General features: G+C 39.6%; 1 protein-coding gene across 8 annotated transcripts in view; it reads left to right on the forward strand.

Annotated features, from left to right (window-relative positions):
- The window catches only part of YAP1 (Yes1 associated transcriptional regulator), a 160,983-nt gene extending 151,103 nt beyond the window's left edge, over window positions 1–9,880 (forward strand). For all 8 annotated transcript variants that reach the window (XM_044668499.1, XM_044668501.1, XM_044668500.1 and 5 more), the window contains 2 exons: window positions 4,064–4,176; window positions 5,716–9,880. In XM_044668499.1, the coding sequence (XP_044524434.1) occupies window positions 4,064–4,176; window positions 5,716–5,954 (352 nt within the window). In that variant the 3' untranslated portion in view covers window positions 5,955–9,880. The remainder of the gene's footprint in view (window positions 1–4,063; window positions 4,177–5,715) is intronic.
- Window positions 9,881–19,634: the final 9,754 nt, after the last annotated feature.

Genomic DNA, 19,634 nt, shown 5'->3' on the forward strand with positions numbered 1-19,634 from the left:
TGGAATAGCTAGTCAAGAGCCTCCTTTAGCCACAATTCAATTCTACAAGTATTTATTGAGCATCTACTAGGTGCTAGGCACTATACTAGATCATGAGGGTGCAAAGACAGACAAAATCTAATCTACTCCCCTTGTAGATTAGGTTCTAGTATAGCAAATTACTAAAGAACAAATTTAAAGTGGTTTCATGAGGTAAAAGATTGTGAAATGGGAGAAATCGGGAATGCTGTCGTGTAGAAGGTGGGACTTTTCCTGAACTTTGAATGGAACTAGTGGTTCCAAGAGACAGATGAGGAAGAAGATTATTCCAGGCACAGGGGGCGGCCTTTGCAAAGGCATGTAGGTGGGAGCTGAAATGTAATAAGGAATAATAAGTACTACTACTACATTAAGATAGGGATAGGGGCTAAGCCTGTGATTTCATGGTTATAGAGAATACCTAGAGTTACTTGGGAAGTTTAAGTGACTTGCCCAGGGTCAAACAGCCAATATGTAAAAGAAAAACTTACAAAGTGGATTTATTTTTAATTTGTATGTAATGCTAGTACTTAAGAGAAAAATATATATATTTAATTAGAAGAGAAGAAAGTAGATTAAGGCTTTTAGCGTGGGGGAGACATGTTGCCAGTCTCCTTGAATGGGAAATTGTAAAGGGGCAGGAGGTTGTGCTTGGTTCAGGCACGTTCTCTGCACCCGGTGCCAGATGTCCCTGGGGAGCTTGATGGCTCTGCGGAGATGACTGAGGGGCAGTGAGCTTCAAGGAGAATATATCTGAGAGGGAAAGGGGTGAGCCAGCCATCCTGAGAGTAACCAATTACCTGTAGAACATTCTGGAATGGCCGTACCTATCACCTCCCTATTTCTGCTTTTCCTTCTACCTTCTTTTCCTCGGCTGGGTCACACATTAACCCAGTGCCTGAATGTGTTTCCTCTCCTTGCCCTTTGTGTCTTCTTATGGGTGAAATGGGAAAATGACCCCGTTGGCAATAGCCAAGACAGGGAATGACTTCCCCTATAACCAGTGTGTCCCCCAAGAGTGTTAGCCCCAAAGCCGCTGCCTACTCTGGAGATGAGCATGTGGACGAGGGGAGACTTGGTCTATTTTTTAAGATATATGTCCCCTTTTTCGGACCTTTTTAGTACCTCCTTTTCTGCAGGTACTTTTTTGTTCTTATTGTTATTTTGTATTGAGTTCAGGTCCCGTCCCAGATACTTAATTTAATAGCTGCATGACTTTGGATGGGTGAGTCACTTAGCCATTAGCCTCCATTGCCTCATCTGCAGAATGGTACTAATAATAGTACCTTACAGAATTGTTGTGAAGATCAAATGAGATAACATATGTAAAACACTTTGCAAACCTTAGAGTACTATATGAACAATAACTATTATTATTACATATACTTAGATAACTTGGCCACATTTCCCCTCCTATAGTGGTGGAAAGAAAGATTATATACTTTGTATACTAACAAAAACAGTGGTGTAGACCAGAGCATTGATATTTTACAGGATCCTAAGGAAATAAATTTGGGACAAAAAGAAATCTCAGAAACCATCTAGTCCAACCTTTTCATGTTTCAAATAAATAAACTGAGGCATAGACATTAAGGAACTTGCCTAAGTCACACAGTAAGTGAAGAAGTTTAGATTTGCACCCAAGGCCTCAATAGTTTAGAAAAGTATTATAAAAGATTATTTGAATTTGTCTAAGATTTTTCTTTAATTTTATCAACATACATGCTTTTGGGGGGAAAAAAAACAAGAATTCTTATGCTTATGGTTCAGAATAAGAAAGTTCACTGAACTTGCAGTCTTTTCCATTAATCTTTCCCTTCTCCCTAGATTCCTATTTCTTGTTGATGCAATGAGTCAAATGCAACTTTAACAAAAAATTATCCTTTATCTTACAGTTTTTCACTTGTTCTGGGGGGGAAAAAACCCAAACCCCAACAACTTCATATTGCCAGGCTTCAAGGTCTCAAACTTTGGGATCATCTTTGGTTTTTCATACTTCTTCAACCCTGTTGGCTGTCCAAATCTAGCCCATTGCCATTTCTTGTCAACTTTACTTCTACGATCTCCAGTTTTCTGAGTTTTCTACTCACACTGCCAGGTTTTGGTCTTCATCACCTTTCACCTAAGTAATGCAATAGCTTCCCGCTATTCTCTGTACCCAGGCCTGCCATTCTCCAATCTATCTTTCACAAAGCTGCCAAAATACTCTTCCCAATGCACAGTTCTGCACACACCACCCTCAAGCTCAAAGATTTTAAATCTCTCTACTGCCTACATAAAAAATACAAATTCCTTAGCTTGCCATTTCATGTCTTCTAATCTCACTCCAAGAGAGATCTATACAACCTTATTCCACACTACTTCACATATTCTTTGTACACTTGAGTCAAACAGAATTATTAGCTCTTCCGGACTTTACCTCATCACATGCCTTCCTACCTCTGTCCATGCAAATATCCCATTCTGTAATGCTCCCTCTATATTTTTTCCTGTGACACTCCACCACCACCCCCCCAAGCCAGTCAAGGCTTAGCTTGAGTTTGGCCTTATCCATGAAGGCTTTCCTGATCTTCCCAGCTGGAAGTGACCTCTTTACCAACTCTCATATTACTTGTCTCCTTTTCCATTATCATATTCTTCTTTGTGTCATATAGTATATATTTTTTCTTTGTTATTTCTTATTTCCCCCTCACTATATTGCAAGTCTCCCAAGAGTAGGGTTAACTTTACTTTTATGGATCTGTTTGAGAATGTGAATATGACTAAAACCAGGCAAGGGAAATTCTTTTCCATGAGATTTTAAGTCTATTATTGTTTATAAGAGGAGATTCTCTGATCAGGGGCAAGGATAAAGGGATAAAGAAATGAGGATAGTTGAATGAATGGCTGTAGAAAATATTTTAAAGCCATGCTTTTCATCTGAGTAGTTCCTCAAGCTAGATTCTTTTTTTCCTTTTTTTTCAAGCTAGATTCTTGATTGAAAAATAAGGGCTCCATATTCTTCTTAAGACAATTAAAAGCAGTATCTATTTCCATTGGACCATAGACTTTTCTATAGCATAATCTTAATATTTGACCGTTAAACTGCTTCAGTCACAACTTTTTATAGGCAACCAAATGAGCTTTCAATGTTGCTTGTTTACCAACAGCACTATTTATAGAAGTAATAATCTTTGTTTGCTTGCTATACCTTTGTCTATTTTTCAAAGCTTTTTAATTTAGCCTAAGGAAAAACCTTTCTTTTCCTATAATTTTACTCAAAGGAATATTCACTGAGGTATTTTTTCAAGCTTCTCTGTTCTGTTTAAAACCAAAAGATGCAGTAACCCCAACAAGAGATTGAGCTCTACAACTTATCGTTTTCCCTTAAGGTAGTGTGAGTGACTCATTTGTTTTAGCCTCCTCCAAGAAGGAATGGTGGCTCTTTATTTTGAGTTGGTTTTTTCTTTGGCTCAAATTCTACATAAGAGTTTTTGAGCACTTAGCATAAGTCTAGTGTGGGCCTGTAGCACCTGCCACCTGCACCCCAATGTTTGGAACTTCTTGTTTGTGCTGATGCCCCCTGAGGGAATCAAGACACTCTGATGCCAACCAGCTGTAGCTAGGCTCCTCTGACTATCTGTCTTGGCCCTTAGAAATTGTACTTAGTGAAAACCTGGTCAAGTGGCTGAGAAATTTGAGTATTCTATATGCAAAGATTGGTTGGTATGGTATAGAATAGATGAATGTTTCTTTCTTAAAAAACAGGCTTTTCTTGCTGCCCCTGGACCCAAAGTTTGGCCTTGGGCATCTGGGGCAAAGGAGGAAGGGGATTTGAGAACAGCTGGTTTCCTTTTTGCTGGCAGTTTCAATTGTAATTCCTTTGTCTTCACTCTACTGACTACTGGTTATATCTGAGGTCTGGAAGGACAGTCTTCCAGAGTTGCTAAACTGAGTTTTTCTCTAATCTTCTTTCAGAGGAATGTTGGTGCTCAATAGGTTTGTTTCTATTTTTAAAGTCTATCTCAAATATCCTACATTAACTTTCAACCCTTATTATTTACAGCGGCACCTATCATTCCCGAGATGAGAGTACAGACAGTGGGCTGAGCATGAGCAGCTATAGTGTACCCAGAACCCCAGATGACTTCCTCAATAGTGTTGATGAAATGGATACAGGTTGGTTTTCTGGTCATATAGTAATGCTATCTTTTTTAAAAAGTGTGTTTTGTTTCTACTCAATCTAATAACTATACTATAACTATAACCAGGTATACAAAAACTAGAAATAAATGATTCCTGCCCCCAGGAAGCATATGGAAGGGAAATATTCAATGCTCAGAAAAATAAATACATTGTAATTGTAGGGGAGGGGCATTAGCAACTTGGAAAATGAGCAAAGAGCTCTTGTAGGAGATGGAATTTGAAATGATCCTCAAAAAAGGAACTATAATTAGCTAACAGCTCTGATGAGTTATACACGGCTTTTCTTCCTTCTCTGATAGTTGGACAGCATATTGGGTGATGAGGATCTGGTAAAGTAACTTAAAAGAGCTAGGTCTTGGTGCTTAAAGTTATATAGTTCTGCTTAACAATTGCAAAAGTCTTTAGGGAGATAAGAGGAAAAGTACCTGGTCCCTAGCAGGAGAGACAGAAGATTCTCATTTAGTCATCTCATTTTTCTACAGATGGATTACTCAAACATTCCTTTTTCATTTTTATATGTTGGTGCCTAGTACAATGCCCAGAATGTACTTTTCTGTGGCTTACCTGGTGGCCCTCTCACTGGCTTTTAATTAATATCTTTGACAAAGGACAAACACCAATGAAAAGAAAAGTTAAAATTCAAGCTAGTCAGTTCTGCTATAGGCCAATTGATTATTTAGTGGATAATGTCGCTAAAGTTTGCTTTGTCTCCAAAATATTTCTCATGTTGGTCTTCCACACATGGATGCCTCTTACCTCTGCTAATTAAAATCCAAACAGTTTTGAGTTCTAATTTGGCCCTGCATTCTCCACAGTTTTCTTGATAACTCTAGTAGTCTCTTTTTTAATGTTTATAGCACTTAGCCCTTACTCCCCTACCCTGCTCATTGAATCCTATTCTTATGTATAGATTTATGTGTGTTTTGTATGTGAATGGAAATGAAATGAGAGAAGGTAGATATCTTAACTTCTTTCCCCTTCATCATTTCCTCTAACCTCAGAGTATTTAATAAAGACTTCTAAAGGTTTTTTGTTTGCTTGTTTTAAAAAAGTGTCTCTCAATAATTTTGACACTTAACCACAATGGTTTCTTGGAATGTGACTTGAATATTCGATGCATATACATGAATGGCCTTTCTCTTTATATACCTTAATTTTAGAGGGCTTGCATTCCTTTTAACCTCAAAATCCTTCCTCCCCTCCTTAACTCCTGCTAGGCTAACAAGTATATATTAGGTACTTAATAAGTGTTTGTTGGTTGAATGAATGCCTGTAAAATCTAAAATGAACTCTAGGGATTACTGGTAGATTTTGGTTTTAATCAATGATTTCCTTTGGGAAAGAGGGTATATTTCAATGTCTTCTTAACAAAATTAGAACACCAAACTAAAAGATGAATTCAGAACTGCTTTCTACAGTGTCTGTTTGAAGTGCTTGTCTGGTAAGCATAACCTTGATGTCATTTCCTTTTCCATACAACTTAACTCCCTTTTTTCTTGTTGTCCCAATTAGGTGATAGTATCAGCCAAAGCAACATACCCTCACAGCAAAACCGTTTTCCAGATTACCTTGAAGCCATTCCAGGGACAAACGTGGACCTTGGGACACTGGAAGGAGATGGAATGAACATAGAAGGAGAAGAACTAATGCCAAGTCTTCAGGAAGCTTTGAGTTCTGACATCCTTAATGACATGGAATCTGTTCTGGCTGCCACCAAGCTAGATAAAGAGAGCTTTCTTACATGGTTATAGAAGCCTCAGGGAGACTAAATTCTACATCTGTGAAGGATCTAAAGAAATAAGATATGTGTAACCTGAATTTTCCAAATAAGCCAGTGTGGCAGACTTTTGGCTTACTTAGAGCTGAACCAACATCCAGCAAGAGTCTTTCATCCCCATATTTTGCTCTTCCTTGTCCATTGCTGCTGTTATATATTGCTGACCTCTTTTACAGTTGGCTCTGAAGAATCAACAACTTTGGTTTTGATCTCTATTTCTATTGCTGTTGCAACTACTGTTCGTTTTGGGGGTTGGGGGAAATGAGCCTGTTTGGCTGATGAATACCATTCCTTTTGCCCAATTATGTGTTCACCTATCATTTTAGCTAAGTACTCTGACTTGTGAGTTAAATTCTACATGTCACAGCTTGTAGTTTATTCAAGTAGTTGTCTCTTCAGCTGCCTGTGGCAAGTGGAAAAACATGACTTACTGGTCTGACAAGCCCCAAATGATGTATCTGATCAAAAGACCTCGACACTGACACAGAGGAGGGTACAGCTCAAACCAAGAGTGAGGCTTGTGTCGGATAGCCTGTGTTTTCCACTATTAGCTCTGTCATAAGTCATATAGCGCCCTGGATTCTACTTTTAAGATATTAAAAAGCATGGGACAGTTTCTATAGAAACACATGAATTATTGCCACATACTCTAGCTAATTTCTGTCTGTCAGGAATGAGACAATTTATCATATTAGTGAACATAGTAGTTATAGTTTGGGAGGGTTATTGTAGTTTTCTTTATGGTGAAATCTACATTTCCTGGTTTCACAGTCTTATTTAAATCTTGATTGCCCTTTTTTATACATATATTATATAAACTTACCATATGTTTATGTTAGATTGATAGTTGAATATATAGTTTTATATGTTTTCCCTGTAACTTTTCAGTTTATTTTTTTAAAGGTAGTTTTGAATGTATCCATTTAGAAAACATGACCAGTGGCTTGTTTTTCATGCCTATTACTAAAATGTGTAGTTTAAAACTGGTTGAGGGCAGTCCAAAGGTATGTAGAGGTTGGGGAGAAAGGGAATTGGGTGTTCCAGACAGAAGTCCTGCATCAGTGCCCTGCGCTCTGTAGGCTCCAAAAAAAAACCAAAACAAAACAAAAAACCTACAATGTTTGGTTTGAGAGCAACAAACAAAAGGAATGCTTTTTTGTCTGTTTAAGCTTCAGCCCACATGGGCTTCTCAAAATCCTGGTGAAATCAGTAAGGAAAATAGCATTCACAACAGAAGAAGGATTTTTTTATTAAAAGTTTTTCCTTACTCTCATCTTGGAAGACAGTGCTAGAAAAATGTTTTCATGCAGTTAATTTAACAAGCATTTGTTTGCTGAAGTTATCTACAATATACAGAAAATAGATTAAACACCAGGGGAATCTTAAAATTTGGACCATAAAAGGTCCCCACCTTATGATAATTACCAGACTGTCCTTATGAAATACAAGAACCTCTGTGCTGGAAATCTTGCCCTAGATAGAATGTAGAAGACTATTAGGCTATGTGTTAACTGGCAAAGGGATCAGGTAATTAATTCAGTGCATTTTGATAGATGAATTAAGCACAGCGATAGAGAGGGGTGTGATTATATCTGTATTTTAACAGGAAGAGATGTTAGACTGCATTGTCTACAAGAAAATGACAGTTCCAAAGAGTATTTTTTTTAATGAACAAAATGAGCAATGAATCAACTTCAGTATAAGCTATGAGGTAATTTTTTGTTTATCATTTATAGAGACACCAGCTAGTACCTCTATAATTAAGGGTCTGTCAATGTTTCCATGATAAGCCCTTATTTTCAAGGGTTTTATAACTTAGCCATTAAGGGGGAAAAAAATCCTGGCTGAAGCTTGATTTGAAAAGTCTTGGCTCAAGGGATATGTTTTTTTTTTTCCTAATTATGCATTCTGAGTAGTTTGGCCCTTGGACTTAAAAGAGTACAAAAGTGAAAGCAAGAAGTTTAATGTTAGAAAATGTCAGTGCTCCAGAAACTCAATCACTGTGTTATATATAATGATTTCCAGGTTGATGGTTCATAGCAGTTGACTTTAGGGATTTTTATTAAGCAAAAAAGCAGTGGAGAAATTGAGTATGGGGAAAATGCACTGTGTAGGTGTGATAGTCTTTTAGAAAAAATAGAATACTACTTAGAATGCACAATATAGTATGTAGATGGTACAGCATGTTTGTTTGTTTTTAAATGTGCATAAGATCAAAGCTACTCTGAAGGAGAACTAAAATTCTATTCTGCCAAATTCACAAATTAATGTTTCATCCTCAGTAGTAGCACATAAACTTGGGGGTCTTGTAATGTTAATGGGACCTTGATATAGAGATTTTAGGGGGGGTTTTCTTCCCTTCCTACCCTATCTTGCCACTTGGTCATTTAAAAGAATATTATTTCAAAATGTAAAGGTATTATATAATTTGATAACAAAAACACAAAACAAGAATATCTACATCTTATTTCCCTTCTACCTTAACTTGTCAATTTATACCTTAATTTTGTAGCTTCCTGGCACACCTCACTGTATAGTGATGTCAGATGTCTAGTGTGCCAGAGTGAATAACAAGGCTTCTTTCTTCCTGGAGTTCAAGTCACATCCATGATGTTACTTTTAAGATCTTGTTTTTCCTATATAGTTTTTTTAAAAGTACTTAATCTTGGTAGATTGGGGATAGCATTGATAGGGGTTCTGACCTTAACTGGGTATCCTTGAATTGTTTTTAACACTAAACCAATTTTGTAACCGTTAGGTTTATCAGCCTTTTAACACTCATATTCTTTTCAAACAGACAGAAAAATTCTTCCAAACCATTTGTCTGCTTGATGATCCAAATTACTTTGGTTTTTCTGGTGATCAAAAGAAAATATTTTATGGAAGCAGATTTTTTTAAAAAGCAGAAATACCTTTTTTTAAAAAACTTGATTAATTAAAGCAATAATATTTTAATCAGAGAAGTGAGTGGTCTTGAATACATGCTCAGCATTAAATGGCTGCACTGTGTAATGAACTCTGGCAGGAAAAACTGGGAAATAACAGTAAATTATGTAACAAAAATAAATCATACCAATCAGTGTTGGAGCTTAAGCAATGCAAAAAGGGGAGACAACTTCAATATGATTAAACAGTTAAATAGCTTTTGCACATCTTGGAAATGAGTGCTCAGTTGAATTTCACTTTGTAAGCATGTTTTTATAAGAATAGTGGGTGTGCCTATCTAAACAAAACTTTTCTGTATCTTGAAAAAGTACTCTCCACATTTTAAATGTTTTATATTAGAGAATTAAATGAACACTTGTCAAATATATATATATAGTACAAATGTTACGTTTTTGTTTTTAGATGTAAGAGCATGCCAGTATGTTAGGTACCTACATAAATACTGTTACGTTATTTTTCTTCATGTAATACTTTTTTTCATTTGTTTATGTGGTATAAATATATACTTTATGCTTAAACTCACCTTTGTTGTTTCTAACAGTTGATAATATTTTAAACTGTTTTGGTTTCTTAGGTATAGATAGCATTTGAATTTTTAAGTCCAGTCATGGTGGGTTTTTCTGTTGTTTTGTTTTGTTTTGTTTGTCATTTTTTTTAAACCTCTGTACTCATGAAGTAGTGGCCCGTGCAGTCAAGGGTGCTGTCACTTATAAGATAGCAGCATTGCTGTTCATGTTCCATAAGGACTTTCTGAGCATAACAACACAACACAGCATAACTGGGAAGAATGTAATTATACCTTTTTGTGACAGCCTGCAGTTTTATTTCCCCAATCTGTCCTCTTGGTGCCTTGGAATTTCTTTACACTTATATTAGTAAATACCTCATTTTGACATATTCTAGGCTTCAAATGTCTGTCACAGGTTTATTAATAAAGACATTCCAGAATTTAAATAGGTCCAGAGCTTTAACTTGGAAACTAATGTGGTTGATATTCTTAAAGTTGACTCACTGTAGTGTGTATGCATATCCATTTGTTTAATTTTGAATTCATAAATATGTCCAGGATCTGTCATAGCAACATGAAGGGGTCTCTGGTTTCATAGATGGACCCTACCATGCTCCCAGGTACTTAGAGGTTAAGTGACTTGTTCTGTGCACACCACTAGAATGTGTCAGAGACCCACAGGAACCCAGGTCTCCCACATTCCGGGCCCAGCATTCCTGCTGCCTAGGCAGTTTTGACACGTAGAACATGTTTTGTTCATAGTCATAACTTACTATCTAGGAGGAAATTTTAAAGCATGAAAGTGTTCAGGATGGGAAAGTAGAGTTGTGACTTGAATATGACCCATACTTGCAGAAGTAAACTCAGCACACTGTGTCCTTAAACTCACTTTGTTTTATCATTTGGCCATATTTAAAAACTGTTCTGATATCTAAGGTATGGTATTTGGAACTCTGAATTGCATTTTTTTTTGGTTATTTTATTCCTTTAAGCCAGTAATAGTTATCATATGCAGACATGAAAGAGGCCTTTTTTTAGACTTGCAAAGCAATGTTTGTAGAAACATCTCATTTTATTCTCACAACAATCCTGTGTGGTAGCATTGTTAGCATCTCCATTTTACAAATGAGGAAACAGATTAAAAGAAATTAAATTATTAGCTCAGCATGTCACACAGCTCATAAATGTCCAAAGGAAAACTTGAACCCAATACTTCTTAACTACGGAACTAAGACAAATAGAGAGAAGTTACTGAAAGACAAATTCCAGATCAATCATAGGAAGGAATTTCTAAATAATAAGAGCTGTCTAAAAATGGCGGTAGGTTGCCATGGGAAATTGTATTCTTTTAGGTTGTAGATCTTCAAACTGGGGTTCAGGTTAAAAGAAATTAGTTCTCTTGTTTTCCATTTTAAGGCTGATTCTTTGTAAACTGTCATTGTACTACATTTAAATGCTACGGTTTTATTTTAATTATTCTTGCAACATAATCCTATAAAATGATAGATGAATTTGACCATACTGTAGAATAAATTGTCCTCAAACTGAAGTGACCTCCCAGGCATAGGACAAAAAAAGAGAAAATTGCAAGTATAGCAGTCATGGATTTGACTTTAAGTGGTTTTCATACTTCCCCTATTATGGGTACAAGACCGGGCAAAAAACTTAAAGGTACCCATAGAAATAATGTGCTTAAAATGAAATGAAAGATGTTTCTCTCTTCCTCTTTGTTGGATAAATTCTAATTCTGGAAGAAAACCCAGACAATAGCTAACATTTATATGGTGTTTGCCTTAGAAATAGATCATTTTATCCTCACAGCAGCAACTGAGTGGTGCAGAGGATAGAATGCTTGGGCCTTGAATCAGAAAGACCCGAGTTCAAACCTAGCCTCAGTCTCTAGCAGTGTGAGCCTGCACAAGTCACTTAACCCTTTGCTGTGGTTTACTCATCTGGAGAACGAACTGGAAAAGGCAATCCGTTCCAGTATTTCTGCCAAGAAAACCTCAAAAGATGCCTGAAAAACGACTAAGCAGCAGTAAATCTTCACAATAGCACTGGTAGGTAAGAGACCTTGCCTTCCCTACGTTATGGATGAGAAAACTCAGGGAAAGTGCCTTGCCCAGGGCTGCAATCCGAAGTGTTCCTGATTCAGAGGCCAGTTCTCTAACCACTAAACAACTTAACTGCCTGCATATGGTAGTCGCCAACCAGCCTACCCTGAACTTGTGTGGTGCCTGTTCTTCACCTTGATAAACTAGGATTATGAAAGAAAAAACCTTCAGCAACTAGCCTGTTATTCCCCAATGTGTTCGCTGCCCACAGCATTCAACTCATAAAGCTGAACCTAGACCGGAACCTCCCCCACCAATGACAGAGGAGAAAACGTGAGAAGTTGCCCGCTCGTCCCCGGTCTGAGAAGCCGGAGCAGAGCAGCTGCAGAAAGCCAACCCCCACCCCGCTGCCCGGTACACAGTCTTGGAGAAGGGGGGCTTAACCTCTCCTAGCTCCAGGACTCCTTTGGCTCCAGCGACGACTGTGGAAAATGAAAAGATGGGCTTATTAACTGAAATAGCCAGCAGACTCATCCATAAAGCAGCTGGACAGCTAGGCTAAGAAGCACTCTTCTGGAGACGGCTCCTGGGCAGATCAGGAAAGGCCGCTTGGGGCTCCACGCCCGTGATGAGGCCTGCAACAGAGTGGAGAGAAGGTGGCTCCAGCGGATGGGCCGCATGGGCAGAGAGGAAGGAGAACACTTCTGGCGCGGGCATGCTGAGGCCATGAGCCGGGCTCCCTCTGGGGAAGGTTTGGAGAGGACCGCCGAGTTCTGTTCTGGGCATGCTAAGGCTGAGATGCTGACGCCACAACCACATTTACCTGGGAAGTCTCGGAATGCTCAGGAGCGGCGTTCAGCCGAGCCACCGCCCTTTTATACACTGGCCCCCTCGCACCCAACTGGCCCCGGAACCAGGTCCCATTTGGCAGGCTTGGCCTCTGGATTGTTCCCAAACTGTGGGAACAGAGACTCAAATCCCTACAGACGTGTTCCCCGGAGCAAGAACCGCGCTTTCGAAGGAGAATCGGGGCATTGGGGATACTGTCTTCTAGAATGCCATCTCCGCGTGTCTTTCTTTCACAGTCCGACCTGGAAGGAAAGCCAAGAGCTTGGGTAGATGGCCCTGCCCTGGCAGAGCCGTGAGCAAGCTTTATGCGGCTCATACATGGCGGCCAGGGCAGGAAATGGACAGAGAAACCACTGGGTGCCGACGGGCTCTGACACTAGCGGTGTGACCCCAGGCAAGCCACTTAACTTCTGTGCCTCAGTGTCTACAACAACAAAATGGGGATAATAACATGTTCCGGACAGGGCAGTGTCAAATCCCAAGTGCCTGCTCCCTCCATCTATTTGGAACATTATGAGAATTCAGAACAAAGTGTTTCAGAAGGCTGGGGGAAAAAAACCAACCAGCCAACAACTGCTACTGAATTCAGTGGAATTAAGTGAAAGAATGAGAAGAAAGCAAGCTCTGCCGATCTGCCCTCTGTACAAATACATGTGTGTATTCCTATGTTTGTAGCAGATAAGATCATTCACGTAGATAACATGCCTACACACACATGCACATATACAGCAGCTAGCCGCCTCAATGGACAGAGAACTGGGTCCGGAGTCAGGAAGACCCCAGTTCAGATGTGACTTCAGACACTCAGCTTGGCTGTGTGACCCTGATCGAGTCACTGTCAAAGGAAACGGCAACCCCCCCTTCAGCAACTCTGCCAGGAACATGCCCAGTACGGTGTGGGCTCCGTGGTAGTGAAGAGCACCACGTGCATACACAGGCATAGACGCCCACCTGCTTAATAACAAATACAGCACGGGCTGGAAGAGCTGAGGCAGGGGTGAAGCCCTTTCTGGAGCTGCCGCCCTCCCGTGCCAGGGTCCAGATAACCCCTGGGGCTGTTCCAGCCTCATTCCTAGCCTGGGGGACTGTGGTTCTCTCCATCAGGGAGGCCTGCTTGTCAGCCCTGAGGCCCACAGCCCTGAGGGGCTGGGCCATTCCGGGTCTGCATCTTCCAAGAAATGCAGGCAAATGGGGGACAGAGAAGAAATTCCTAGAAAGTAGGGATGGTTAATAAATTAAGCAATTGCTAAAGGCTAATAAGTCAAGAACAAAAAAGTTTCAGACCGGAAAGGATTTGGGGGATAAATATTCTGCAGGAATAAGTGCTGAAAAAAGAAAACTCACTGAAAATGGCCTGAGAAATACCATGGGATAAAACAGATGGCGCAATAAATGGTTTAAAAGGGGAGGTGAGTTCTGTTCTGGGCATGGAACATGGGGAGAGAAGAAACCACAAAAATATAAATTGTCATACAAGAGCTAAAATGATGTTTGAAGGTAGCAAAAGGTAAGCTATAATGGAGCAAGATTCCACAGATAAAGCTGATGAAATAGCACAGGGCACTAGAATTTGAAAGCAAATTGTAGGGGCCAGGCAGCTCAGTGGATAGGGAGCCAGGTCTAGGGTTCATTGTAGATTCAAATCTGCCCTTAGGCTGATGGGGATATTATTGGGATGTAGACACTAAACAATAACTCTTAATAACTATCAAAAATATGGAATTAGGTCTTGATCAACGATACTTGTAAAACCCAGTGGAATTGTGCATTGGCTAAAGGAGTTAGGGGGATTTGGGGGAGAGGGAAAGAACATGAAATATGTAACTTAGGGAAAATATTCAAAATAAATTTTTTTTTAAATCTGCCCTTAGATACCAGCTGTGTGACCCTGGGCAAGTCACTTATCCCCATTTCCCCAGTCCTTACTGCTCTAATACCTTGGATTGGACACTTGGTATCCATTCCAAGACAGAAGGTAAGAGGCTTTGTTTTTTATAAAGAAAGAAAACTGTGGATATGCAATAGAATCAGAAGATAGAGGAACAACACCAACAAAAAATGGAACTTTATACTCATTGGAATTCCAAAGGGCATGCTGGATAGCGTATTAAAGAATGAAATGAAAGAAAAGAATTGAAAAACAAGTCCCAGTGTGAATTAGAAAATGCAAAAAAGAACTTAGCATGGAGAAATCCAAGCTGCAAGTCCTTAAGGAATATAATTACCAAAGTGGGGGGCAGTTGGGTAGCTCAGGGTGTTATAAAAATGAAAAATGATAAAGGCTGCTATAATAATATATATTAGTATTTTAATTAAAGCCATGTTGATAGATAAAATCATTAGACCACGCGCTTGTAAGCATTCAAAACTGCCGCCTCCATTTTTTTCTCCTGTTTCCTGGCCATCGCCTACTCGCCAAAAAGAGAGACCACTCCCTCCTAACCCACGAGATTTAAGCTCTCCCCTGCATCAAGAGTCGGAGACCGAAATCAGTTGGACCATGTTGGATCACGGGAAATGTAGTTTTATACATTTCCCAAATTTCACTTTTTACAGTGTTGAGAGCCAGGCCTATAGACGGGAGGTCCTAGGTTCAAATATGACCTCAGACACTTCCCAGCTGTGTGACCCTGGGCAAGTCACTTGACCCCCCCCCCCCATTGCCTACCCTTACCACTCTTCTGCCTTGGAGCCATTATACAGTATTGACTCTAAGACCGAAGGTAAGGGTTTTTTAAAAAAATTTAAAAAAAAATAATTACCAAAGTGTAAGACAAAGATTCCTTGAGCATCAAAAGCAGTGGTTCCCAAACTTTTTTGGCCTACTGCCCCCTTTCCAGAAAAAATATTACTTAGCACCCCCTGTCACATACTATCATTGCCCCCTTACAGTTATTCACCTCCCCCAAATGCACCTGTGGCCATCACCGCTCTCCTGGATCACTGCGGCACCCACCAGGGGGTGGTGGCACCCACTTTGGGAATCACTGATCAAAAGTAATAGCATTTTTTTAAATGGTTATTAGTTTCTTAGTAAGAACACAGGAAGGATGGCAAAATCTGGCAAAAACACATTTTAAAGGCATCAAGTTACCTATCCCACATTTTTTAACATTATAGGAAAGGAAGATGATATCTTTCAAAAACCAATAAGACATTAATAAGTTTTTATCAACAAAAACGCACAAATGAAAAAAAAAATCCCAAGAAGCAGTTGTGGAGGAATTTGGAATCCACAGAAAGAGAACTCAGCAATAGCACGTTTCCAGCCTGAAACTACCTATACGGAAGATCATGAAATGAGGTACAGAGGATTTTTATTAGTGAGACTGGAGCAAATTTAGGGTTTGAGATGAAAGCGTGTTTTAATTAACTAAAAAAAAGTTAAAACTAATCCTTCTTTGATGCCTCATTAGAGCATTCAGGTGACCCTGGCCCCCTGAAGAGGAGTCCAACCTTGGGCAAGCACAGGCAGGTTTTCTAGCAAGATGGAGAGATTTCACGGGCAGATGGTGTTGCACCCTAGCACCAGCCAAGTACAGAAAGTGCATAGAGGAAGAGCTGGGAGAGCCTTCAGAGGCCTAGTCCAAATTTTTTTTTTTTTAACCCTTACCTTCCATCTTGGAATCCATACTGTGCAGTAAGGGCTAAGCAACAGGGCTTAAGTGACTTGTCCAGCTAGGAAGTGTCTGAGGCTAGATTTGAAACCAGGACCTCCCGTCTCTAGGCCCGGCTCTCAATTCACTGAGACACCCAGCTGTCCCAGAAACTTTATTTTAGAGTTGAGCTAACAAGTCTGGGGAAGCTAAGTATGTTATTGAACAAGTAAAAGGTGTCAGGATCTTCGTGAATCCAAGTCCTCTGATTCCAAAACTAGGGATATTCCCACCATATCAAAATGCTTGATTGACCACCAGATGACTTCTTTGGCCCTGGCAATTCACAAATTAAAAGGCATTTTAAAATTCCTCAAAGTAATAATGCACGTATTAAAAAGGATAGGGTAGCTAGTGGCACAATGGATAGAGTGCCCATTGGGCCTGAAGTCAGGAAGATTCATCCTGGGTTCAAATCTGGCCTCAAATGCTAGCTGTGTGACCTGGGGCAAGTCACTTAACCCTATTTGCCTCAGTTTCTTCATCTGTAAAATGAGCTGGAGAAGGAAATGGCCAACCACTCCAACATCTCTGCCAAGAGAATCCCAAACAGAGTCACAGAGCAGAGCATGCAATGCAGCCTAATAAATTAATAGAGATGGGAGTTGGGGAAAGGAAAGAAAAAAGTAATGCTTGGAATGTGAGCTCCTTGAGGTCAGGGACCAATGTTTTTCCCATTCTCAGTATCCTCAGTGCTTGGCACCTACTGAGGAATTAATAAATGCCTGTTGACTGGTGCTTCTTTAAACCCCAATCTTTAATTTAAAAAAAAGGTTACAGGGATTGTGTAAATCCAGAAATTTAAAATTAAATATAGTTCATTAATTATTTTTAGTAATAGAAAAAGTTGTTGGAGATAAGATGGATGAACCTCCTTCCAAGTGAAATCAAGAACAAAAATAAAGGAGGGAAAGGGCAGAAGAAAATTTAACTTTTAAGAATGTAACAGGAAAATTGAGACTTAAGAATCAATCAATAAGTATACACACATATATGGACATATAATATATCTATGTATATGTGTGTACACACATACATACATAGCAAATGTATGGATTTGTTTTACTTGACTATGCATACTTGTCACAAGAATTTTGTTTTGTTGTTTTTTTCTTTCTCCTCCCCCAGTAGAGGAAGGAGTGGGAGAGAGGAACAACAGAAACAGGAATGGGAAGGGAATATCAACATTGCTCTAATCTATATTTTGAGAGATAAATGGATTTTATATGCCATATGATGGTAGGAAATCAGTGAAAATTATATGCTCCTTTACACTTTGATCCCAACAAGGATAAATAATTCTTTTGCTCATGTGTACTTTATTTTTTATAATCAGTTTCTATAAAGGATGGGAATACAGTTTTTCTCACTGAAATCTAAGTCATTGATGAGGAGAGATCTGCTTTCAAATCTAGTTTCTTCATAGTTACCAAAAGAAAGGGAGAGACGAAAACATTTGTAGGAGCATAGAAAGCAAGGATGGAGGACTGAGGAGCAATGAGTTTTATGTAGTGTAAGGTATTGATTTGGAGACAGAGCCCTTGAGTTTGAATTCCTGCCATGCCACAATTTTTGTGCATTATTTTAGGTGAGTAACTTCCCCTCTCAGATTCTTCATTTTTCTCTTTTGCAAAATGAGTGTTGAACTTGAGCATCTCAACCATTGGTTCTCATTCTCAGTCATATAAACAGAATCCAGAATCAGTCAATAAATATTTAAGTTCCAGGCATTATACTAGAAGAATTTCTTGGGGTGGGTCAGCCAGCTCTGAGCTCATGAGCAAAATCAAATTAATAGTCTTAAAAGACTGATTACCCCACTGCTACATAGTACTATCAAAGGATCCCTAGCTCTAAAGTCAAAGGATCTGGGTTTGAATTCTACCATTGGCATTTATTATTTGTAATGCAGGATTTATGTAAGATCTCTTGCATTTGCAAATTACCCTAGGCAATCCTGGCAGTTAGGAGAATGGAACTTTGGCCCAGCAGGTGCCAGTCCCAAGACCTGGCAGTTTGAGCTGGGGCTATAAATACCCCTGCTGAACCAACCTGGGGGTTCTGATATCCTTGACCTCACTCAGACACCCAGCTACCCCTGGACTTCCCTTGGGGACCCCAGGTTGAGGGAGGTGGATCATGGGTAGGAAATTAGATTAGGTCAGCCTAGCAACAGGGACACCCCTAAACCAAATCATCAACCTCATCTGTCTAGCTGGTGGATCACTTAATATCAGGGCAGTGGAAATTATCCCTGGCTGAGGGGCTGGTTCCCTCAGCCTGATCTTACCTTCTAGATCCATTGCCAACACTGGCCAGTCACCCTTAGCAACAGCTTCTCCAGACCATAAACCCTCTTTCCTCAGTTTTCCCTCCTGTGTTTAAATAAACCCTTAGCCTGAAACTGTGAACTTCTGTAGTTAATTATACCGTCAACCTAGGCTAAGGGGCTGAGGAGAGGAGAGAATAGCAACCACTTGACTCCAAGGAAGTTCTGGCTAGGCATCCATTTTATTCAGGAAGTGTGTGACCTTCACTTCCTGTTGGTTACTGCTTTCACTCCAGCAGGGAGGGGCTCCTCACTCTCCACCTTAAAGGAGCTCACAGACAGCAGGGAGACTGACTGGACATCACAGCTCAGGCCACACATCCCTGGCAGTCCCAAAAAACCAGCTACAGTAGTTACAAGCTCCCTGGCCAGGTGACTTCACTGTTCCACCAGCTCCCCAATTATCAGCCACATTACCCCCTTATTACACTAGCTCTAAAGTCAAAGGATCTGGGTTTGAATTCTACCATTGGCATTTATTATTTGTTACCTGAGGCAAGTCACTGAACTTCCCTGACCCTCAGTTTCCTCATTCGTAAAATGGGGGAAATGGGTGAGATGGCCTTGTATCCAATCTATTTAGGATATATGATCCTACAATGAGATTGAATTACCCAAGTCCTGAAACAAATTTTTATCTTAATGCTAAACAAAAAAGAAGGCATGTTGTCTTCAGTGTGTGTGTGTGTGTGTGTGTGTGTGTGTGTGTGTGTGTGTGTGTGTGTGTGAATTTGGTTATCTGTAAAACAACATTTTACTGAAAGAAAAGTAACTTAGTGATCCCAAAATACCAAATCACAAGATCTCATAGCACCTCAAAAAAGAGCAACTCATTCCTTTTTCGCTGGTACAATTTGTTTTCTTTTCTGTCAATTAGCTATCTGTACATAAGCTGCATATGCAACAATCATGTTTCTCTTCAAGCTTTGTTTAATTCTTCCTTGGTAAGGTAATTATACCACAAAGACAAAATTCTAGTCTTGGTTTGTACCATAATTATCCTATCTTTTCCGTATTACACTATTTCCCATCCCTTTTATAAAAGAAGAAAATCAAGAAAAATGTTTCCTCACATAATTCCTTCTCTCCAACCCACCCCCCCTCACCACCACCCCCCCTCACCACCACCCCCTTTCTTCTTTAAAATAGCAGCCACAGCTGCCAGGAATCTCCTCTGGGGTTTTAATAGCATTCATCATTTTTACAGCTAGAGGCTGAGGGATCAAGAAAGAACCCCAGTAATTCCTCTTTTATGTCCTTTCCTTTCCCTGCCTCAGTTCTTCCCATAGACTTAGTACTTTTGTCTACTATA

The sequence above is a fragment of the Gracilinanus agilis genome, chromosome 3, assembly GCF_016433145.1.
Source record: "Gracilinanus agilis isolate LMUSP501 chromosome 3, AgileGrace, whole genome shotgun sequence".
Taxonomy (NCBI): Eukaryota; Metazoa; Chordata; class Mammalia; order Didelphimorphia; family Didelphidae; genus Gracilinanus; species Gracilinanus agilis.